At 35.9% G+C, this 26,105-nt stretch overlaps 1 protein-coding gene across 1 annotated transcript in view; it reads right to left on the minus strand.

Moving 5' to 3' along the window:
- Positions 1–2,892, minus strand: part of COL24A1 (collagen type XXIV alpha 1 chain) — a 368,814-nt gene extending 365,922 nt beyond the window's left edge. Inside the window, exons 1-2 of the mRNA XM_032642687.1 lie at positions 2,850–2,892; positions 1,411–2,756 (exon numbers count right to left, since the gene is read on the minus strand). Of these exons, the coding sequence (XP_032498578.1) occupies positions 1,411–2,756; positions 2,850–2,892 (1,389 nt within the window). The remainder of the gene's footprint in view (positions 1–1,410; positions 2,757–2,849) is intronic.
- Between the last annotated feature and the right edge of the window lie 23,213 nt (positions 2,893–26,105).

The raw sequence follows: 26,105 nt of genomic DNA on the forward strand, positions 1-26,105 counted from the left end.
AATGTAAGCTCCTTCTGAGCAGTAACTCTGTTATACATACCTTGTGTTTCTGCTTTGCCCAAGCAGAGACTAAGTTAGTATCTGTTGAATATACTAATGCTGAAACAACTATTCTTGAATTTAGAGAAGAGATTAACACTCATCACTGACTTTTTTTGAAGAAAGTAAATAGCTTACAAAACTGTTTGTTTAATATGACCTGCCTAATGGCTCAATTTTATTACTAATATGTTGATAATTGTCATAGCTGAAAAGTTTATTTCTCTATATTATTCAGATTTTATTAAACCCTTTAAACATTCACACTAATAAGAGTTGCTCAATACCTATCAAATCACTGAGTAATAACTGCAAAAGAAACACAAGCTCAGCAAGTGGTGTCATCTCCTATCCTATGATTTCTGGAACTAAACAAATGATTCAAATTTTATTTTCATCAAATAAAGGAAATACCTTAAGATATATTTTAGTCTGCTTGCAACCTAAAAAACAATTTCTAAAAACATATAAGTTGATTGTTTAAGGTATTCAAAAATATGAACGGCAAAAACATAATGTTCCTAATGTGATTTTAAATAGCTTTAAATGAATTTTAAGTGATTAAAAAATTTTCAAATGTCCACCTATAATTGCACCTACATGACGAAATAATTTCAGAGCTAAAAAAAAAAATCAGTCTATTATCTCATAGTTTTACTTAGGCATTATTAAGTAAGTGACTTGGCTTTTTTTCTACTGATGCACTGATGGGCTGACTGGCTATTTTTGTATGAGGCAGATGGAACTTTTATTAATCCATAAATGTAAATTGGCTATATCATGAAAGATATAATGAAATGTTACTGTTTACAATTCTAAGTGAAATATTTTAATTTCTATAATGTAAGGGTTTGTTTTTCCCCAGTGACTCACTATAAAATATCTCTATCTAAAATTTTACACTCTATTTTAATTCATTTTTGGTATGATTTTGTTGAAAGTATATTTAATAATGTATTTAAAGTATTTTTATTTAGTCTACTTAACTTTCATATCCTTCTCTTAACATGACAATGCATTAAGCCTATGGGTTTTTTTCATAAAATAGAAAGCTGATCTATATTTAGCAGTTGAATTCCTGATTGAATTTCACCTGAACAAGAAAAGCATATAGTTTACTCACCACTTTACCAGAATTAGGTAAACGTTTCAGCCTTCCAATAAAAACCAAAAAAAAAAAAAAAAAAAAGTACAATATTTGACCCAGGGTTGCATTCTGGTTGGATATATTATAGCAAGCATAATGTACTCACTGTAAGCCAGGGTACATCTCTAAGACAGATCTGTTCTGTACTGTTCAGCCTAGAGAATTCCTTTCAAAATGTTTGGTAAATTAGTGCATTAAGACACATTTTAAAAACAATAACTTACGGGAGGTCCAGTGTCCCCTTTTGGCCCTCTTAGATTCTCCATTTCGAGCATTGTATTAAGATCCTCATAATAATAATAATCATAAAGCTCAGTTTCATAGCTATTTTCGAAGGGATAAGTGGCATCAGGATCAAATTCACCTTCCTTCCTTAGATCAAGGTGATTATCCACAGATGGCTCATCTGTCACTCTGTATAAAGTTGTGTTTAAAGTCTGCTGCAGTTCCATAAGTTCATTAGTGTGTAGATTTGCTGTGATAGCTTTCTTGACATTCTTAATTGTATCTTGTTTTATATGTGGAAGAATAGATATCTTCTTAAATGGTGACAGACCAGTTTCTTTATCATTATGGTGTGTGATATTGTCCAACACGTTTAGAAGAGAACTAAATTTCTCCTTGCTATTTTTCCTTGGCTCATTGAGGCTCTGATGTGTCATTGACAGGCTTAGATTTGCCTGAGTAAGTTGCTCAGTGATCATTTCTTTGGCCTGAATCACACGGTTCACAAGATCCACAGCAGAGACATTCTCTGAACGAACAGAAGTAAACTGAGATCTTGATATCTGGTGTTCTTGTTCTTTATGCACTGCCGTAGAATCATTTCTGGAATCTAGAATGCTTCTGCCTTTGGTAAGTGTGTCCTCCGACAGTACTTTTTCACCAAATCTTTTGGGCAAGAGAGAGTTTTCTGGTATCTTAGCTGGTACGATAGTTGTATGAAGCAGGCTCGTCTCAGGGAGACACTGCTGTTTCACACATCTGCAATAGTTTGCAGATGCTTCTGCAGAAGGAATAATATCCAACTGACATACTCTTCCTTCAAAATGGACGGAATTATTATTTATACTTCCCAAGGTAAATACACTGTTCGAATCAAAGGTCTGAACTTCCGAAAGAGTCTCTCTGCTAAAATATTTCTTTCCACATTCAGCAAACATTGAGACAACTTGATAGCTAACAGCAATGGCAAATGTGTGCCATTGCTCATCGTGAACACTGTAGTTGAAAAACACAGACTGCTTTCCTCCAAGGTATACCACTAATTTTTTAGGTAATAACTGTACTCCTAATTGCAGTCTATTTTTACTTCTAATGCTGAAGAGAAATGCATTGTTTACTCTATGTGACTGTAAACCAATTAATATTGTAAATGGCTGTTCTAAGTTGACTGGTAAAATTTTCACGAGAGGTGACTCAATATAAGAATCATTTGTTAAAAGGACACCCGATTCTGTTAAATGGACCCCCTGAGGTAATGGTGTAGATGATGATGGTACAGCAGTCACTGATGATGAATATCTTACATCTTTGCCTCCAAGGCCTAGTTGATGAAGAATATCTATGCCTGGAAATTAAAAAGAGAGAGAGAAAGAGAAAGAGAGAAAGAATCTTACTCTTATGCATTCATGTGTTCATATAAATGTTTGAGTATACCTACAGTCTTCCTTGTAGGTATCAACAGTAACCCCTAAAATAAACATGCTCTATCAATAACTAATTTCTAGGTAATGAGAGGTATGGAAAGGGAAAATAAAATGTTATACTCATAATCTGAAACACACACATACATACACCCCAATATTCCTAAACCCAAAATTTAATAAATGTTCTCTTATTCTTCCCAATTAGGAAACTTGTTACTCCAATGAATTACATGTTCAAAGATTCCCAGATAGTCATTTATATCTTTAATTTAGAACTTAAAATTTTATGACTTCTGTGTTAAAGAGAAACTAGGGACATACTTACAAAAAGAAATTTTTAATTTGGAAACCATTTTATAAATTAAGTTCACACAACCATTTAAACTATAATTTTTCAGGCTGTTTTCCGTTTTACCTTCCGAGAATTTACAGGTCACATAAGAGCTCTCCCTATGCCTAACGCCTTAAGTGTGTGCTATACATAAAGTACCCAGTCACCCTGAAAACTCCTGGACAAGAGAACTTAAATTCTTACTGTTGCTGATCATTGTGTTTTTTTCTCTCCCTTCTAAATTTCTGTCTCTTCCATTTTTTTCTCAGTCCTCCAGAGTAATTGTTAATCCAAAGAGTTTGCGGAGTTTCTCAATATTTATTATAAAATATAGGTTTTATATACATTATATAATTATGATTTTTTTGGTTTTCATTGTAATGTTATTGATAGTATACTGCTTATCTCCCTTACCCAATTATAAACTCTTGAAGACAGATTCTATGTCTGCTTCCTTATTGGATATCTACTATACCTGCCTTCAAATAGTTCTATAATTTCTGAATGAATGAATCTGCCCCACAGAATCTAATCAGATGTGACATTTACTTCTAGAGTTCTATAACTCTAGGACTTGTAAAAGATAATAAACTTCTCAAGGATACAGAACAGCTTAGTCAGCCATGTGATCTTTATTATTCTTTGGGTTATAAATCTCCCATTTGTATCATTGTATGTACATAATCATTTCCAACAAGAAATGTTAAAGAATTGTTCATTCATCACTATGATAAATGAGGAAAAACAAAGATTTCTGAAGATTAGCCAGCAAGGTTACACATCATCTTAACTTTCCTTTTATAGGAAATTAGTAGATATTTGATAACTCACTTTTATTACAAATCGCAAACATAGTGGCAAATATCCACCAAAATATTCCTAACAGCAGTTATAAATTATATGCATCTCCAGGAATTTGGGGAAATACTTTAAAGAGGCCCCATAAAAACACACAAAAAAATCTTTGATTTCTCATGTTTTAAAATTATAATTTTTTAAAAAATTTAATTTTACTCCATAATATGGCTGTTTGTTTTAACATAAAATATGAATTACCAGCTAAATCATTCCTAATCTTCAATGAAAATTTACACTTCTGAAACATAACATACTTTTAAACTGTGACTTTGGGTACTCTTAACCAATGCTAATTGCTTGTAAGGATATTCTCAATCCAAGAAATAAACTATGGAAGAAACACTGCTAATGTGAAAATCACACTGCTTAAAATATATATAATAATAAAGTATGGGAAACATGATCTGGCATTCTATGATGCCAGATCAGCTATTCTTACATAAAGGAAGAGTCAAAATTATGTGGTATGATATCCAGGGCTGCTACTTGCCCAAAGAAAACCAGTCTTTGTATTTAACCCATACTATGTACTGCCTCAAATTTCTGATTCTATTAGAATGAAATTCTACTAGAAAGAGTATTATTTTAAAACGTTAGTATACATACATTTTTGATATTTATATATATATATATATATACATGTACACACATATATATATGCTTCCTTCAATTCTAATATATATGTATACGTATATATTTCCTTCAATCCTATTTCTGAGTTTTAATGACAAATAGCTAGGATTTTTTAAAAATCAAATGTTTTAAAGCATTAACTACACAAAAAACTTCTTGACTGAACCTTCCTTGCATTTCTAAAATAAAATCTACTTGACGGTTATATTTTATTCTTTTAATACCTTACTGGATTCTTCAAGAATATCTTATGTACACTCTCTGCATCGCTATTTATGAATTAAGACTGGCCTGTGGTTTTCCTCTTATTTCCCTTATCTTTATCTGACTATAATGTTGAACTTCATTATTTTTTATGGCCCAGAACAGTTTAAATACCTTTAAAATTCTTTTCAGAAGTTAGATAAAACTCAGTTGTAAACCAAACTTATGTTGGCTTTTTCATTGATAACTCTTCATTCACCTTCCTAATTTATTCTACGTTGATTGATTTATTCTAATTTTCAACTACATTTTTAATCAATTTTTTAAATTTATATTTTTATATGAAATAACTTCCTTCTAGGCTTTCAAATGTATTACTCAGAGATCTTCATGTAATATTCCATTACAATTCTTTTTGTTTCCCTATTTCTGTGGTTCTCTATATAATTTTCCAATTTTGAATATTTTGCTCTATTTTTTTTTTTAAATAAGTGGCAGAGTGGCATTCAAACCCACTGACTCTAGAACTCTTTATTTTTTTATTTTTGGCTGCCTTGCGTCTTCATTGCTGCATGCGGGCTTTCTCTAGCTGCGGCGAGTGGGGGCTACTCTTCGTTGCGGTGCGCAGGCTTCTCATAGTGGTCGCTTCTCTTGCTGCAGAGCACAGGCCCTAGGCGTGTGGGCGTCAGTAGTTGTGGCACGCAGGCTCAGTAGTTGTGGCTCGCAGGCTCTAGAGCACAGGCTCCATAGTCGTGGCTCACAGGCTTGCTCCGTGGCATGTGGGATCTACCCGAACCAGGGCTCAAACCCATGTCCCCTGCATTGGCAGGAGGATTCTTAACCACTGCTCCACCAGAGAAATCCTCTATTTGTTCTTTAGTATAACTATTGCTTATTTCAAAAGTATGGCCTTTGGATTTGTTTATCCTTTCTACTATTTTTGTCTGCTTTCTGTATCATTAATTTCTGCGTTTATCTTTATTATCTTTTCCTATTTTCATTTGGTTTATTTGATTCTTTGCCTAGTTTCTGGCAATGAGCACTTAGTTATTTATAGCACTTAAGCAATAAATTTCCTCAATACTGCTTTTGCTATATCCCATAGATTTTGATGTGATATTTTCATTTTGTGTGATATTTTCATTTTTGTAGTTTTCTAGAAACTATGCAATTTTTACTTGTATTTTCCCATTGAACCAAATTATTTAAGAGGAATTGCAAAATCTTCGTTAGAAGGGTTTTTGTTTGTTTTCTAATTTTGTTAGTAAAATCTAACTTAACAGAATTGTGATCAGAAGACAGTGTCTAATTTGCACTTTGGTTTTGAAACAGCCTAATAAATGGTCAATTTTCAATAGAGTTTGGTAAGCACTTACAAAGGTGTTTCAGGGCATAGAATTTAATACCAGTTGGCTGAACCTCATTGCTTATTTTATATCCTCTATACCCTTATTTTTTTTTTTTTTTTTTTTTTATGCGTTACGCGGGCCTCTCACTGTTGTGGCCTCTCCCGTTGCGGAGGACAGGCTCCGGACGCGCAGGCTCAGCGGCCATGGCTCACGGGCCCAGCCGCTCCGCGGCATGTGGGATCCTCCCAGACCGGGGCACGAACCCGTGTCCCCTGCATCGGCAGGCGGACTCTCAACCACTGCGCCACCAGGGAAGCCCTATACCCTTATTTTTATACAATTAATTTTTCATGGACTAAGAGGTAAAGAAAGTCTCATCACTATTATGTCTTTTTGACCTTTTATCTCATGTGGTCTTAACTTTATGAATATTAATGTTATGATTGCTATGCAGAGATAGTCATAAAATTCATATATTTATTGGGTACTGCACCTTATCTGGGATTAAGACCCCTTGCCCCACTTTTTGTTTGCATTTGTCTGATATACCTTTGCCCATGCTTTTATTTTCACCTACATTGAAACACTGCTTTAGGTGAAGAGGAAGGAGTTTGTTTTGTGATCTAATCTGAAAAAAATTTTTTTGAATATAAAATTAAATCTATTTACAGTTATTGGTGTGGTTTGTTTAATCTGTCATATTTTAGGTTTTCCAATTTTTAAAGTCACTATGTGCTTTGTTTCCTTTGCTTTGTTTTTGTGCTTTGTTTACTTTCCTTTTGTATGTAGTTCTTTTGAAATTAGAAATGTTTGTATTTTTATTCTAAAGTTGACCTTTAAAATTATAAATGTATACAATATCCCTAGTCCTCTTTAGACATATTTTTCAGTGAACAATGTTTCCTTTTCTTTTTTCTCCTTTTTCCCCCTTTACCACCTAATATTAGTCAATAGGATTTTCTTAGTATTTACCTTTTCATTATTAAATACTATCCTTACAGTATTTGATTTATAAGCTTTGGATAGTTTTTAATTCCCAGCTTCTGATAAGCCAATCAGCAAACTTAATCTACTTCCTGGGGTTTTTTTCCCCTTTCCTCCCATTTTTTTAGTGGTTGTACCATTCCTACATTGTTAGTTCATACAGTATTTAGATTCTGTTTCATCCCCATATTTTCTTTTGTTAAATAGAGCCAGTCTTTTGTAGCTGTCTTCTCATTTACTTTTTGCTGAAGTTTATGTTCTATTAGCTTCATCAAAAAGGGTTCCTGAGAACTTTTCCTGACTTAATTGTTAGTAGTTTTGTACCTTAATTTTCACCGAATGTAACATTCTTTGTTGGTATTTTCTTTCCTTGGATATCTTGCAGTTATGGTTCCACTGTCCTTAGGTGTTGAATGTTAGGAGAGAAAAATCTGAAGTCAGACAATTTTTTTCTCCTTCTAAGTGACTCGATTTTTTAACAGCATACCCAAAAGATCTGTTCTTTATCTTCAAAGTACAGCGATTTTTTATTATGATATGGCTTCATATTGACCATTCTGGATAAATGTTTCCAGGCACACAGTATGCCCATTTGTTGTATAAATTCAAGTCTCATTTTTTTGTTTTGGGGTTTTTTTTTATCTTCATGAATTACACCCTTGAATATTTATTTTATTTTATAGTTTCAATTTTCTCCTTCAAAAATTCCTATTATAAGTATGTTGAATCTCCACTGCCATCCTCTATATCATTTCTCTATAAATGTTCCTTATCTTCAGTTCCATTTGTTTGATTTTCTCATATCTTTGTGTTTCCTATGTCTTACCTCTTCATGTTCCAATTTCATTTCGATTTGTAAAAGGGTTTTTTTCCCTACCACTTCTTTTGAGTTTTACAAGCTCACGGTTCATTTCCTTTTAAGATCTTACCATCCCTTCCTTTTCCTGAGTTCTTATATTTCTGCTTTATGATCTTCCTTCAGAGGTGATTTTTTTTTTAATGTATGCATTCTTGTTTTTGCTGTTTTTCCCTACATTTTACCTTGTTGTGTCTTTCTATGTTCGTTACTTATGGTTTCATAGCCCAGCAATTTACAGAAGGATGCTGGGAGAGAAGATGGAGGGCCATGCCTGCCAAATCTCAAAACCCAAAGGTTCCATTTCAGCATTACCGGAGTTTCCTTCTCAAATGGCTCCTTGATACAGCCCCACCTTCTTCTCTGAACCAAACCCAGTCCAGGAGGACTTCCACAGCCAGCCCCACTCACAACTCCTCTCTCCTTCCCCTGAATTCCCTTCCACTGGCATATACTTCAGAATGAATCCTTCACCTTAGGAAGCAGATTTTTACATTTTCTGAGCTCTGTCCCCACTGAGCCATTTAGCTATTATCTGTGATTCTTTCTTATACTTCCTTCTGGGCAGCTTCGGTCCTCCCCAGATCCTGTGACACTTGTTTTGTACAAAGGCTAAAGGTTAAATACTTCAGGGTGTGCTCCTCACCTTCAGGAAGTTGGCTTTTGCTGGTGCTTTCTGAAATCTTACTATTGATTTTACTCCATAGGGCACCTGCTTTTCTCAGCAGATTTTGGGAGTCTGCAGATTATACTAGTCCCCTAGTTTTGGTGAAAATGCAGTTTTCAGGTTCACTTATTATTTCATTCACCTTGTATCATTAGTATGATATCCAGAAACAGAAATGGAAAGAAAATATCTCATGGTTTCAAGTTTATACTGAAAGTCTATACTCATTTCACAGATGAAGAATCTGAGGTCCAGAGAGATTAAGTAACTTGGTCAAGGACACACAGCTAATGAACGGTAGAAATGGATTTCAGCACAGACTGACTTCAAAGTCTACCATCTTCAAAGTCTACCTGCCACATTGTCTCATAGCCACTGTATTCTCCATACCACCTCGTTTCCCTTGGCAAGCCTAATTAATCATGGCAGGGTTATTTCTCCCAACAGAAATCTCACAGTGGAAAATATTCTCTAGGTAGCCACCAGAGTTGGTATCTGATGTGAAATCTAATTGTTACTCTAGTTTTACCCTCTCATGTCTCACTGTGAATGTTTAGCAAATCCTTTGAGTAGATGTTGACTGAAGAGAACACAGGCATACCTCAGAGATATTGCAGGTTCTGTTCCAGACCACCACAGTAAAGTCAATATCAGAATAAAGTGAGTTACACAAATTGCTTAGTTTCCCAGTGCATAATAATTTATGTTTATACTATACTGTAGTCTATTAAGTCTTGCAATAGCATTATGTCTAAAAAACAATGTACATACTTTAATTAAAAACTACTTTATTGCTAAAAATTGCTAACCATCATCTGAGCCTTCAGCGAGTTGTAATCATTTTGCAAAACAGTATCAAAAACACTGATCGCGGGCTTCCCTGGTGGCGCAGTGGTTGAGAGTCCGCCTGCCAATGCAGGGGACACGGGTTCGTGCCCGGGTCCGGGAAGATCCCACATGCCATGGAGCGGCTAGGCCCGTGAGCCATGGCCGCTGAGCCTGAGCGTCCAGAGCCTGTGCTCCGCATCGGGAGAGGCCACAACAGTGAGGCCCGTGTATCACAAAAAAAAAATAAAAATAAAAACACTGATCGCAGGCCATAATACATAGAATGAAAAAGTTTTAAATATTGTGAGAATTACCAAAATGTGACACAGACATGAAGTGAGCAAACGCTGTTGGAAAAATGGCACCAATAGACTTGACTGAAACAGGGTTGGCACAAACCTTCAATTTGTAAAATATGCAATATCTGAGAAATGCAATAAAGTCAAGTGCAATAAAATGAGGTATGCCTGTAGAGAACTGTTAAGGATAAAAAGGCACAGACAAGAGGGGTGGGGAGAACAGGAGAAAAAAGAAAATGTCTTCTATCTGAATACAGAATTTTTACATTAATTTAAGCCTAGCCCTGGATACCACCAAATTGCAAATTTAAATTTAGATATTTGGTACTGATGAATATAGCAAGAAAAATCTTTGTTGTCTATAGTGAGTTACTTGTTTCATGAGTGGCTCTAACCAGGAAATCAATGTAGTTTGTGTCACTTAGGAAATTAGTATTTAAAGAATACTCTTCATCAACAGGCACTTTATTAGATGGCTTATATTAAAGAATAAGAATAATAGCATTTATTAAACTGTTTCTATGTACCAAGAACTATGCTAAGAATTTTACTGTATTAAGCCACATAATTCTCATAACATAATGAAGTATGTGCTATTGTTAATCCATCTGACAGTTATAAAAACAAGTCACAGAGAATTTAAATGATTTTCCCAAGGTCACCCAACTAGGAAGTTCAGAGGCAGAATTTGAATGTAGGCAGTTCTCTAGAGCCAGTCTATTAGCATGGCAACTTTTCGGAATGCACATGTAGCCTGATGGCAGAACTGACTGTATCTCCAACTATTTGCTTCTTAAACAGAATACATCATGGTGTTGCCAAGACAACGCCTTGCTCTTTTAACTATAAACATCAAGCCTAATGACTTCATCCAAACCATGGTTTCAGTAACCACATATGCTGACTCACAAACCTCTCTTCTGGGTTTGAATAACCAATTGCCCACTGAATTTATCCAGTAGAGGTTAGTTATCCCACAAACACATCTAACTCAATACATTTTCCCCCAGATTCGTTCCTCTTCCTTTAGTGCGTTTCTCAGTGAAGATCCCCACTCCCCAGGAGTCTGAGTAATATTTTTATAGCGTAAATTATATCATGGCATTCTCCTGAACAAAATTCTTCAATGGCTTCCCATCACACTATAAGTGCAATCCAGAGTTTTATGGGGTGCATGAAACCTATGTCACCAGTTCCCTTCTTACCTATCTCATCTCTCCATTTCATCCCACCTCTGCTCCATCCAAACTGGTCTTTTCTTATTCCTTAAAACCGCTAAACTAATTTTTAACTCACAGCATTTACACTTATTTTTCTCTTGGCTTAGAATGCTCTAAACCCTTAGTTCATTCTGATCAAGGCTCAAATGTGACCTCCTCAGACAGGCTCTTCCTGGCCACATTACCTAAACTATAAAACAGTTATCCTCCTTGCCCCAATAACTCTCTAACTCTAATGTCTTACTGAGCTTTATAATTTCTTCATAACACTGAAAATTTAGGGGAAAAAATGTATGTGTATATAAACTTTATTACTTGGCTCTCTAGTTGACATGTAAGTCCTTCAGAGTAGACCTTCATCTTGTTTTACAGTAATATTCCAACAACTAGGACAATGACTAAAAACAAAGTAGGTCCACAGTATTGCTTGAATGAATTAATCAATCCAGTCATCTAACCCAGAAACCTGGTAATTATCTTTGATACTTCCCTTCCCGCCCATTCTCCATATCTATTCAGTCACCAAGTCCAACACAAGACTTAGTTAGGCTCTCTTTAGTCAGATTTTAATATTAGCCTCCTAATAGATTTCTCTGTCTCTTGTGAGACCATCCTTGTCCCATCCATCATCCACACTGCTGCTAGAGAAAGCTTCCTAAAGCACAGAAGAAAATGAACATTAGTTCATGACACTCCTTCCTACAACAACACATCAGTATTTCTTATAGTTTTTAGTACTAAACTCAATCATCTTATTTCTGCCCTCAGGCCCTTAATGATATAACCTCCTGTCTATATTTCTAGTCTCACATTCCATACCTTCCTAATAAACTTCACTGATTGGCAATATCCTGTGCATATTATCACATATTATTGCTGGGAAGGTTGGCACTGACCATGATTCCACTGGGAAAGCATAACTGGACACTCCACATAAGGACTTTCCTAGACTCTTCTCCCCGAGTCTCTTCCCTAGACTGATTTTAATCTGTATCCTTTTGCTGTAATCTACCATAACAGAGTATAACAGATTTCATGAGTTCTGTGAGTCCTTCTAGAGCATTATTGAGCCTGAAATTGGTCTTGGGGACGGGACCCTCAAACTTGCAGTTGGTGTCAGAAGTAAGTGTGGTCTTTGGGACTGGCCCCTAATTTACACTGGTTTACACGTTTCTTCTCAATGATTTATCTTCTCACTCCATGGTATTTCCTATTCTTGATACTTAACTTTTCCTTGAATTTCTTGCCATATCAAAGCTTACAAAAACTCATTCTTTCAGAGTCCTGGTAAGTATGTTCCTCCTTGCCAAGTTTACGCATCTTACAAACTCAGTTCAAGTGTTACCTCCTCTTTAAGTCTTCAGTTCAAGTTTTGGTTTGTTGTTGTTTTGTTACATACTAATAACAAATAGATCCTTTCTCAGTATGCTAATAAAAATCAGTCTTCTAGAAACATCTTAAAATGGAAATAAATAGTTCCAGTACAGCCAGAGGCAAGGATGACCATTATTAAACTTTGTTCTGCAGAAACCTCCCAGCCAAGTCCCAGAGCTCTGGAAACCAGACTCATGCACCCCCAGGTAGAAACCTGGTGGATTCTTCTGCCAAAAAACACTTCCCAAGAGGAAAGACCTAGAGAAGGTGAAGTACAGAGATCCCTCAATGAAACCAATTAGTCCACCAGCCCCACTCACACACACAGAGCTTTCAGTAATCCCTTTGGTGCCCCCCTCTTCAATATTAACAGCGAGCCAGGGATCACCAAGCATATGAAGACAACCTCTAACAGACACGATGGAAGCAGGAAAAGGAACTTCTAGGAGACAGAGACTGGCTGTCACATTTCTTTACAGACCATGAAAAGGCCATTTACACACTTTTGCCACACCTTAGCAGCTGGCGATATGGACAGACATCTCCATTTTGGGCTTTGGATTTGAAACAAGTGATACAAAGAAACAGACAGAGGAGAATGTGTCCACCATCCAGTGGTGGCCACAGTGGCCCATACTCCTCCTGGGGAGTAGCTCTACCTGTGGTCTTGGTCCATAATTTCCCTGGTTTCTGTTCTTAGTGACCTGATTCTCTAGACTTCCTGGCAATTCTGTGAACCACAGAATAGCTTTCAAGAAAAACCTTTCTGCTTTTTAATAAACCAGAATCAATTTCAGTTGCTCACCCTCAAGCACCTATCTTACACTGATCTCCAAATTATATTGTTAGGTGAAAAGCAATATGATAAGTATAATATCATTCAAATAAAAGCAAAAGCTATCTACCAAAAAAAAAATCAGTCTTCTAAGCCTGCAAGGCTAATGCTCAGATATAGGCACAGACACCAACCTGACTTGCCTTTCATTTGAAACCTATATAATAAGCAGTATGATGTTATCACTAGCTAGGAGAAAAGAGAGACAAGTAGAGGGAAGATGAGAGGGAGGTGAAAAGAGAGACAGACAGGAAGTGGGGGGAGAAAGGGAGACAAAAAGGAGAAATTGCGTCTCCATAGGTGCTGAAACTATGACTCATACCCAAGCATTTGACTCACTCCAGTGGCTACATAATTGACTCTGTGGTGGAGTAGAGTATATGCCTAAAGAAACAGACATGGGAGAGCCAATGGTTACACTTGTTTTTACAAGTACAGAGAGCCAAAGAACCATTTTACCTGTCAACATTCAACAATATTCTATCACAAACTGGAGGAACAAGGGTAGTATTATGGTTACCTTTCAAAATGTAAGGATTCTTACATTTCTTAGAAATTAGTAGCTTAAAAGATTTTTTTTAAGTTATCAATTTTTAGTTAAAAAATAGAGTAATATCATTTAGGAGTGTAATAAATTACAGTATTAGTGCATTAATTAACTAAGTTAATACAAAAAGCACTTAATTTTAACAAATTCTCACTGTTTAAAATTTTCATGTATCTGGGTCAGTTAAGTCACCAAAGCTATATTCTTTCTAGTTTGTAGGAATGAAAAAATAAAATGATCGTTTAAAATAAAATCAGAGTTGTACATGAGGAAGATCATACAGGCCTCAATATACGTTTCTTTTCCTTGCCAATTTACCCAAATTGACTAAATAACTAAATAAGTGCCTAATATCCACTTTCCATTGTTCTATATAGCCTCGGCCAAATCGTCCGTGCCAGAATTAAGACTCAAATATAGGCTTCTTGAATTCCAGCTCACTGAGTTAAGGAGATAAAGGAAGTTGTTTAAAACCAACTATTTTATTTTATTTTTTTCAATATCATCAGTATATAGAAAAAGGAAAAGGAAAGGATCCAGAGTATTTTTTTCTACTAAACTTTATCGTATGCTCATCATGTATATAATAGCCATGCACTAAGCACTTTACATGTGTTCTCATTTTACCCACAACAACCTATGTAGTAAGAATTATTATCCTCACTTTTAAGTTTCTGATATTGAGGCTCAAAGTATGTAAGGAACTTGCTCAAGGTCACGTAACTAGTAGGCACTGGAACCTGGGCTTAAACCCAGGATTCTGGCTCCAGAATACCTGTGCACCACTGTCACTGGGTATGTTAGAAGAGGAAATTTTGACTTTACAGTATTCTTGGGCTTCCCTGGTGGCACAGTGGTTGAGAGTCTGCCTGCCGATGCAGGGGACACGGGTTCGTGCCCCAATCTGGGAAGATCCTACATGCCACGGAGCGGCTGGGCCCGTGAGCCATGGCCGCTGAGCCCGCGCGTCCGGAGCCTGTGCTCTGCAACGGGAGAGGCCACAGCAGTGAGAGGCCCGCGTACCGAAAAAAAAAATACAAAACAAAACAGTATTCTTAATGTAAGTACATCTATTTTGGATAAAGAAATAAAAGCGACTTATTTATAAAATGAGAAATGAAGCTTTAACCCATGTGTAAAATTTTTGGTTAAGTGTCCATAAGGGGTTTTGGCAGAAAATGCTTGGAGTTACTGCAACTAGAATGAGCTGCTTCTTACAACAAACACATTTTGGGGTTAATTTCCACAGAAAATACTCTTCTTGGAGACACGCATTTTACAGAGATTTCTACAGCTGTGGTTTGCACACCTAGGGATCATGAACCTGAGGAGTGCTGTGTATGCTGACAATTAGCTTACATCTCATATGGTGTAAGGTATCACACAGAGGTGTTGCAACTACACCTACCTCACTGGCAGCCAGCCCACCAACAGAGTTATAAGGAGACTGTATCATATAAGAAAAGGGAACTTTCTGTCAAATCCTTGGAAAACTCAGTCTTAAATAATTTTTTCTTGAAATAGAATCATCTATTCATTTGGTTATACCTAAACCTCGGTTATAAAAGAAAGATTTATATTTATGAACAGGATATTTTAATGGTTTTCTTAGCTGTGTTAAAAGTTAAAGGAAGAACTGAAAACATGGCAAATAACATGTTTATCTCTGCATAGTCTTAAAGTCTCACTAAAATGAGAATAAGGAAATGTGGTTTAAAACTACCTAGGCAAAGTGAAAGGGTAGAAGAAACAACAGATAAGAGATATCAACGAATTTTTGAAAGATGAAAAACACATGAAAGAATTAGAGCTGACCAACACTAAGGGCTTTAAGAAGGCAGTGCTAATGATGGGCAGGCCAGTTCACACTTCAAAGTCCTGAAAAGGCTCAACAACTGAAGGCTCCAAATCACTGAATTCAGGTGAGAAGCATGAGGCACCATATGGGAGAGAGGGGAGGGTATGAAAATCTGTATAAGAAGCTTTGAGAGCAAAACTGTAGAGCTTTCTTATGTAGCAACACTGAATCAATCCTAGCAGAAGAGGGAAAAGAAGCGCCATAATGAGAACAAGGGAATTCAGTAAAAATCTACATACTAAATGGTGAGACAGCAACTCCCCCCTCCCAAGAACCTCTTTGTATCATTTAACTCCAATAACAGTGGCAACCAGGATTATATTCTACAAGTAAGAAATTGAAGGATTCTTCCTCTAAAGAAACTGGACAGCCTTAGACATTTGCGGTCCAACAACGAGATGGTCAGCAATGCTCATTTATGACGCTCTATGTAGAATATATCAGTTAACAAGCCCACCCATGCAAAAAGAGTTTCCAAGCATATTTTTATTTTCTTGCTTTTAAATGATAACACAGGTAATAGAGACTTATGAAGAATTTTTCCAACATAATAGACCAAAGCAAACCAAAATTTGTGGGAAACAAAGACAATACAGGGAGCAGAATAAAAGTTCAAAAAAATTATTTTTATCTTTGGAAAGCTGAGTAGATATTATATCAAAGAAACAAGAACAAAATGTTATTTTTTAAGATGCAATCTGAGTGAAAAATCTCTTAAAAATTTAAATGCAGCACAAGTAAATAATTTAAATATTTGGGAATAGTGGCTCATGAAAATCTGATATAAAATGTAAAGAAAACAAAGATGGGAAATCGGAGCTAAAAATAAAATACAGAGCTCAATCCAGATCCAATATCTGACCAACAGAACTTACAGAAAGAAGAAATAAATATGTCAGAGAGAAAAAACTAACACAGGAAAATTCCCAGAAAAATGAAAGATATTTCCCCATTGAAAAGGCCTAATGACTACCCATCAGAATAACTTGAAAAAACACGTTATTGCAAAATTTCAAAATATCAAGGATAAACAGCTGATCTTAAGGTTTAAAGTGGAAAATTAAAAGGTCATACATAAAGAATCAAGAATTAGTATAACATCAGATTTTTTAAGTGCAAGCCAGAAGACAATAGATGGAAGTCTTTAAAATTCTGAGAGACAACTATTTACAGCCTAATATTCTATACCCACCCAAACTACCCTCAAGCATATGGGGGAAGTAAACACATTCTCAGAAATGCAATGCTGCAAGAAGTATAACACCTAAGTACACATTCTCAGGATGCTATTGGATGATATGCTCCACTCAAATTAGGAAATGGGCAATGCAAAAGGAAAATATGAGTTCCAAGATACTGGATCTAACACAGATGAGAGACATCAACTTTACAAGAAGCTTAGACAGCTACCAATCCATGGCAGAACAGAATCTTAGCTTCCAGAAGAAATATCTCCAAGAAAAAAAAACTCAAATGGTTAGAGTATTTGGTGTATTTATAAAAAAATATTTTTCAAAGAAGTTTTAAAATTCCTTTGGCGTATCTGAGAAGAATTAGTCATAGTGCAATAGAAAACAAAACAAACAACAAAAAAAAAAAGAGGAAAACTATACAGAGAGGATAGAAGAAGAGGGTGAAGAGGAGGCATAGAATGGTGTAAAAATGTTAAACCCTCTTCATCAAAAATAGGAAGTCAATACAAGATACAAGCATATTATTAAGAACTATGGAGAGTAAAACCAAAAGAAAGTTTGGGTAAAGGATTGCAAGACTAGGTAAGGTCAAGGGATATTATTTTCTGTTATATATTGTGTAGCACAACTTGACTTTTTAAACTATATACTTGTATTACTTTTTTTTAAGTTTTGGCAACTATCATAAGCACCAATAAATATTTATATGTATTTCTGAGAAGTCTAATTTGGGATCATCTCTAGCTCAAGTATACATCTTCAGCAGTATTAAGGTTGCAAATGATATTTGTAATCATTATCAAATCACAATTTCTCTGAAAATGTTTTTATAACCTCCTGATTAGATATTATATTATTGTATCATGCCAATTCAACAACTAACTATCTTAGGAAAACAGTACTTCTAAGTCTCTAATAACATACCACTACTTTCATTTTTGTTCTCAGAAGTACTAAATTTTATAAAGTCAAAGAGGCTTTTAAAGTATTTTTCTTTTTGTTAAGAACTCAAAATAAAATTTTATGAAGTCTGAAAAGATGTTCACCCTGAAATAAAGCACATTTTGTATTCTGTGAATGGAATCTTAAGGTTGAAAGAAATATTATTTCTTTCATTTACTCCTTTCATTGCTTCTGACTTTTTAAAAAAAAATCTATTCATAAATATTCTTATATCTTTGTCCAGGTTTTTTAATATTTGGATAATGACACATTTTGTAAATTATTAAACTCATAACACTAACAGATGACAACTGTAAAGCAAGGGTATGTGTAATGGAAAGAAGTAGGGTTTTTTTGATGTTGTTGTTGTGTTTTTTGGGTCAGACTTGACAGGTCCAAATTCAGCTTTTAGCTATATAAGCCTGGGCAAGCCCCTTCCTTGGGCCTCAGTTTCTTCATCTATGATACCTACCCTACAGGTTCATTACGAGGGTTAGAATCACATATGTAAAATTCCAGCAAATGACAAGACACAAAATAGATATTTAAAAATGGCAATTATCCTCTTTATCTTCTCTCTTGTCCAAGAGGCTTAATTTTAAAGAATTTGTAGACTTTATAGTCTAAATACCTGAGTTCAAATCTTGGTTCTTCCATTTATTAGCCTGCAACCCTTGGGGTAGTTATTTATTCTTCTTAATCTTGGTTTCAGCAATTCATGGGCATAATTATAAAAACCCTGCAATGAGGTAGTGATGAAGAAAATGTATATTCTACTAGCACAGTGACTGGTAACATAAGTTCTCAGAAACTGTAACAGTAATGATAGCAAGAAATTAAGAGAGAGTTTCTCTCCTCTTCTTGGCTACTTAAAGCAAACTAAAGTAACAGAAATGACTTGGTCAAAAATAGCATTTATGAAGTTACATGTGACCTGGTTTAATGATCTTCCCATAAAAGACAGTTAGAAAATGCCTTCCGTGATACCTTTTAGTTCATATATGTGGTATTCGACAGAATACTTAACGTTATGTCCATTGGTCAATTTGGTCAACAGAGTACCACCCCCTTCTTTGTGCCCTCTCTCTACCTACATGTATTTTGTTTACTTGTCTTTTTCTACTGTTATTTGATTAATTGACTAAATTGACAAGTGACACCTTGAATTGGTCATTGAATTGAAAAGTTGGTTCTGTCAAGTGAATAATTCGGCACCCCTGCTGATACAAAGCAGAGGAGGAAAAAAAAAAAAAAAATCAGGACCACAGTGGTATTTTCTGTAGATCCAGCACAGTTCCCGGGTTTTTCTCTTTGACTTTTTTTTTTTTTAACCTTTGACAAAGGCACTTGTTTTTTCACTTTGGGGCCAGAGGCATTATCTTATTCATATTCCAATCCCTGGCAATTAGGATATTATGGTGGCAAACAGAAAATATTTAAATGTTGTTTAATAAATGAATAAATTAAGGTGTATATAGATTCCCCAAACTCTATCACCATACCACCAGAGCAACTAGATAGCAAGCAAAAACAAAACAAAACCTTCAACTACTTTCTAAACCTCTCCATTTGAACTAAATGAAATCCCAAGCCCCCTGGTATTCACATTTTATTTTGTTTCTTAATGATGTAAATCTAGACGGAACATTTAGTATATGTCTGTGTTGTTTCAAGAAGTGCAAAGGTAATTCAGTCACAGTTTGCCACCCCCAAGAACTCCCACTTAAAATGAAGTCACAAGCAAAGCCTTTTTACTGTACAAAACTTCTCTTTTACAGAGAGTGTGCTTAAAAAGGTAAGCAATTTCACAGAAGATATGAGTAATTCCTTAAAGGTCATATTTCCCCCAAAATTGGTTTCTTCATCCTTACTTTCTCATTGTACTGGGTAGAATTTTTTATTGTTTAATGTTGAATTTAAGGTCATGACAACTTGAAAAGTCATGCACTTTTGCTGTCTGGAAGCTGACTTTTTATATAAGTAAATAAGTAACAAGGTAACATTCTTACCTTGATCTTGTGCATGAAGAGCAGCACCCCCTGACACACATAGTACAATAAAATGAAGAAGCAGTTTCCTAAAAAAAGAAAAACAATTGGGAAAAACTTAGTTGGACATTTATGACCTATAAATCAGAAAATTCAAAATGAAATCACCATACATGTAATTTTACAAAGTATTAGATTGGCACAAAATACAACTTATAGTCACTTAACCACAGTGATTATAAATTGATGGAACCAGTTATTTGCTTAAATGTTTTTATATAAAATCTGCAGATCATATTCAAATCACTCGCACTAGATTCACGACTCGTTGGTTCTGAAAATACTAACGACCTGTAGATGTCAACACTGACCATTGTGATTAGCGGTAATTGTGAACACAGTACTCAACCACTACAAATCAAAATATTCATTCACATTGATTAGCAAGGTAAAAATACTTTGTGATTTTTTAGTTTAACCAAACTTTTGACAGATTTTATTCATTAGTCTTCATAATTGGCTTTACCTACCAACTGAAAATCAGAGATAGTTTCAAAAAGTAATGACGAGCATACTGAAAACTATTTTATTACCTAGTTTTTCTTGCCAATATAGACTGATTCTGTTTAGTCTAACTCAGACTCCTCAAATGACATCTCTGAAAATACATTTCTGCAAGGAATGATTACAGAACCCTGTGAAAATCATTTTTATTAAGTTCCTGGTGTGCTAGTAGTAGTTGGTACATTTGCTATTTATCACTATGTTTTTACCTTCATCAACAGTAAGGAGCATGTTAATGTAACAAAGTAAGCCAATATAGAATTATATACTATTATAATTGTATATTTATACACAATATAAAATTATACTATTCTCTTTGCTATAATGGACATTTGTATTAGAATAGTATTAAGCATTTTTTCAGTAAGTGAAAAATGTACATTCTATGGTCATACTTAAAACAGAGCACAGCTTTTATAAGACTTTGATAGAATACTTAACAATCATTAACTCTACAAACTAATCAACTGAATCATTATAGAAATTTCAACTGATATGGGCAAATAGCTGGACCATATATGTTAATGAAGCCTATAAAAGATTCCCATATATGGTGTCATCCATGAGATGGTTCTCAAATGTTAGTTTGCCAAAGAACCACCTGAGGCTTTTTTGAAAAATCCAGATTCCAGGCCGTCCCACAGTGACTATGATTCATAAATTTGAAGTGGATTCTCAGCATGTATACATTTTTAACTAGGTGATTCTAATATTGATTGCATGTGTACCAAACTCTGAGGAAAAAACAATTTAGAATATTTACTATTGATAGTTACACTGAACTTAAAATAACCTAATATTCTGCTTAAATCACATATATCTAACTTTATGAGGACACAAATAAGATTTGACCCTTTAAAAAAAAAATCCTTTTCTACTGCTCCAGATCATGGTTTTCAAACATGAGTGGGTATCAGAATCACCTGGAGGGCTTGTTAAAAATTTCTCAGGCTCCACCGTGAGAGTTTCTGACTCAGTAGGTCTAGGGGTGGGACTCAAAAATTTGCAATTATAACAAGTTCTCAGGCAATGCTGATGATGCAGATCTGGGGAACCACACACCGAGGACCACTGTTCTAGAAGAGATGATGCTCAAGAGATGATGTGAGGCCTACTTGTTTTGCATCTTTTTACCCGAGCTGCATAGTGGAATCACCTGGTGATTTTTAAAAACTACTAATACTTGGGTTCTTCCCTCCCCACCCCCACCCTCAGAGATTCTGATTTTAATTTGTCCCACAGGGATTTTTAAACACTTCTCAGGTGATTCTAATGTGCAACGTTGAGGACCACAGTGTGAAATGAAAATAATTTCCTTGGGTGCTCCAGGATGGATCCCAATGGGGTCTAGAGTTTGAGTAAAAGGAGGCTCTTTTCCTTTCAAATTTCTATTTTCAACTGGCAGGACGTACACCGGTAAGACCAGAAAATAGCTCAAGATTCCGGTCACTGAAGGACAGTATATCAGAATTATGCTGTTTTAACAGAAAATGCAACATGAAAGGATGCACTTCTCACCTGGCCAAAGTAATCTGGCTCACTGAGAGCTTAGAAATAACCCACAGGCACTGTTCCATCCAGAATAAAGCTAACTAGTGAAGAGTACAGTAACTAGCACTATTCACATAGCAATTCAGCCAACTCAGACTTTCCCAGGACCTCAGGGGAAAAAAATGGAAAATAAAGTTCTTTCTAGATATGTTAACAAGTCTACTCCTGACGTGAGGCAGGAAAACCTGAACACATCAAACATCATCCCTCAGCCAGGTGATTTTAGGAGATTATGACAAATCAGTTGAGCCACACCTTAGGTAAGCGTACCTATGTACTAATTTGATGACTAAGAGAGAGATCAATGATACGAAATAGTGATTTTCTTTCTCTTTTTCTAATTCTGCCCCAAACTTCTGGCCAACCGTCGGGCTGTACCGCACAGGCCGACAAGCCTCAGAGTTGCCCAACCTCTAAACTGAAAAAAGAGCACCAAAACAGCGACAGAGGAGACATCAACGGTTTGTTGGATAGGAGATCTTACAAGTCTGAAGCAAAAGGTCCTGGAGCAACACCCGCAGCACCATACCTAGCAGACAGCAAGCAGGACAAAACAGCAACCTTCCAGAAGGAGAAGGAGGCTACCATTTATAGGGAGGATTGACATCAGGTTGGCTCATCAGTTACCAGGGAAACCAGCGGCTGGGGACAGGTGGGCAGTTACTAATTAAGTCCTATAATTAAGAAGATTGGATAGTCATGTGAGTGAAGCAGGGCCTGGTCGAGCAGGGGATTTACAGAGAGCAAGAGAACAGCCATCTTGAATGGCCTGACCGTACAACTAAGGAAGAGCAGGAAAAGTCAAGTTCCTCACCAGGTGTTCAAGGCCCTTATCATTCAGCTTCAACCTCCTTTCTTTTTTTAGCACTATGGACCAATTACATCTGACATCCCAAAGCTCCAGCCATATCATGTTATTCTCTACTCCATGGACAGACCTTGTAAGTGCCTGAAAAGCTCTCAGTCTCCACCTGTCACAATGTTCAGTATCATCAAAGCCTAATTTGAATACCTGCTCCATGAATTTCCCCATCATCCCTAAAGAGGACTGGATCTTTTCCTCACCTCTGTACTCTTGATGCTTTAATTTTAACTGTATTAGAGCCCATATATACTGTACCTTTTTTCTTTGTTTTTTGTTTGTTTGTTTGTTTCTTTGTTTTTCCGGTTCGCGGGCCTCCCACCGCTGTGGCCTCTCCCATCGCGTAGCACAGGCTCCGGACGCGCAGGCTCAGCGGCCATGGCTCACGGGCCCAGCCGCTCCGCGGCATGTGGGATCTTTCCAGACCGGGGCACGAACCCGTGTCCCCTGCATCGGTTGAGGCGGACTCTCAACCACTGCGCCACCAGGGAAGCCCTGTTGTACCTTTTAATTAGTAAGTAAATATCTGAGCAAGTAACAGGTCTTCACCTTTTATCAATTTCTTACATAAAGTTGACACAATAAATATTTTTAAACAGGAACGGAATAATAGTAAGATCTCTCAATGACTGAGGAATTCAATTCTTCCCTATGAACCTAATTCTTTTAACACTTAGGAAAAAGTAAAGTAAATTAAGGGTACTTTTAGTTGGATGTCCAAAGAGGGAAAAAAGAATTTTTTAAAAAAAATTCTGCTGTGGTAAGGTAAGTGGAAGTCTTCTTTTTCACTTTAACTGTTTTTTCTCATCTCTGAAGTTGAAACACAGAGAAGAGATCAAGCTTAATTGACATAATCAGGTAGAATAAAGAGCCCAACTCTATCACTGAATAAAATGGATGTCTAATGAATCCAAGCTTTCTGGGAAATGTCTAGTTGAGCTGGGCTTGTTTATTTCTTTGCTTTTGCTGCCCCCCTCCCCATGATATTACATTTATGATACATTTACTTAATTCAGAAAAAAATATCACATTTCCACATTAGCAGATGATAGAGTTCTCAAGGGTAGCAGCTGTGCTTTGGGCTTCTCCGCTGTTGTGCTGTGCATATCATGCTAGACATGCTGGAGTCCTTAAATAAGTTAAAATTAAAACTATTAAGTTGCTGCAGAGAAAACAACATGGTTAATAAGAAAATAACACTAGACTAGGAGTCAAAAGGCTAATCCTGGTTCTATTTCAAACTCATTCTGTGACCTTGGGTGGGTTATTTCAAGTTTCTGAGTCTTAGCTGACTCATCTATTATGTGATGACATAATATAAATTTTATATTTTAAATTCCAAATATAAAACCCCCAAATTTGTGTGTACGGCAGAATCCTAGTAATATACTGGCATTAGAGGACAAAAATCAAGCGTTCTTGGCAAGATGTTGTATAAATCACTATATATAAAGGGCAAGTCGTTTAACCACAGCTGGGGAAAGGTCCTCTTACAGTTCTGGCCAATTCTTTTTTAATTAAGTAACCTAAAATAGTCTACTTTGCTAATTTGTTCATACATTTAGTGTACCCTAATAAAAAGTCTAGTTAGTGTATTAAATATGAATATTTTTCAAATATTCAAACCATGCCTGTTTTTGTTCATTTTTTTGTATGTCTGGACCATGTGTCATTAATATAAAGTAACAGAAGTACATATACTCAGACATTTAACAAAATCAGACCAGGTCTGAAAGAAGTTAACAATATGGTAAGAAACATTCAATAAATGTTCAGCAAATATAACCCATAATATTACTGAGGATATAATAACAAAATGTGAAATACTCTGTGTGTCTGGTCTGCTAGCCACATTTTCAGTTTGACATAAGCCACAGTCAAAACATGACCGGACACGTGAAGGGTGAAGGCCTAGAGGGGATCAAGCAGGAAATAGATATCTAAAGACCATACTGAGAATATTTAAGGAACTAATATCCATCCCAGGCATCTTCCCTAAATAATTCTTAGAGCTATTCAACTTTCTCTTTATCTGAAGGGTTTAAGTTACTTCAGGGGAATTTCAGGCATCTTTTTGTTTAGGGCACCCATGAGACTTTCAGGTTTTATGATACATGTCCTCAAGTTACTGATGCTCATTCCTACACAGGTTCAATTTGTGAATAAGAAACTTTTTTTTTTTTACTGAATTGGCGATTTTCATTTAAACCAATTGGAAAAAGTAGACTAATCTGAAAAACATACATGTAATATACGTCAAGAATTTCAACAATTTCCATCACACTGCGTTTACAAGCCAAAAAATTCTCTAAGTCATGACAGCTTTACAGATTTTGCTCTTTACTAGCTGCTAAGATCCAGTAATAGTAAAATTTCTGTACTTTGTTCCCAAAATAACTGAAAAACGGTTCTTATCCTAGCAGTAGGGAGTAAAGTGTTGTCAAAAACTTATACACAATGAATTCAACTCAGTAGGTACTTGTATAACTAATCTAGTGTGAAACATACTAGAACTTTTGGTTAAATTCCAAGCATACAGGCAACTCATGAAATGCAAAGGAGATAAATATGCTTGAGGACTTCAAGTGATCAAAATGCCCAGAGTCCAGTCAGTAGCAGGGAAGAAATATACACTTAAAATAGTCTCTCCCTGCAGTACCACAGAGATTGTTAAACTGATTACTGCCTAGCTTGCAAAGTTTCTGGCATACACTACTGTTAAATAAAGATTTTTAAATGAATGAATGTATCAATCTTCAGTCAATGAGACCACCAGGTGGTCTTGAGTTTCAACAAATATATAACTTCTCTGACATTCTCCACCTGCACACTGACCCCAAGATCAAAAAGCCAGGTGATCCTAACCTCCATTTATTCAGCTAAGAAAGTAACAGCTTTGCATGATCTAGTCTCTGTTTCTCTCTCCAGATCCAGCTCCAGTCACTTCTCCCCTAGAATGTGTGCTCCAACCAACTTCATTTCTTTCAGGCCCTCAAATGCACTGTGCTGTCTCACCTCTGAGCCTTTTACTGTTCTGTCTGTAAAGCTCCATACCTTTCCCACTTAGGTCTGAGTCTAGATTTCATTGCCTTTGGTCAGCCTTTCCTTCCAGTAGTACTCCTCCCGACCTTCCCCAACTACCAAGACTGTTCGATGTCCTTCTGTGTATACCCTTATCTCATTTTGTTATACTTGGTTGTTTCCTATACTAAACTGGGCACATTGGGAGGGCAGCAGTTAGGCTTCCGTCTTGCTCAATCATTGTATCACTTCTGCCTAGAACCATGCTAGACACTAAACTGGAGCTCAGTAAACATTTGCTGAATA

The sequence above is a fragment of the Phocoena sinus genome, chromosome 1, assembly GCF_008692025.1.
Source record: "Phocoena sinus isolate mPhoSin1 chromosome 1, mPhoSin1.pri, whole genome shotgun sequence".
In the NCBI taxonomy this organism is placed as follows: domain Eukaryota; kingdom Metazoa; phylum Chordata; class Mammalia; order Artiodactyla; family Phocoenidae; genus Phocoena; species Phocoena sinus.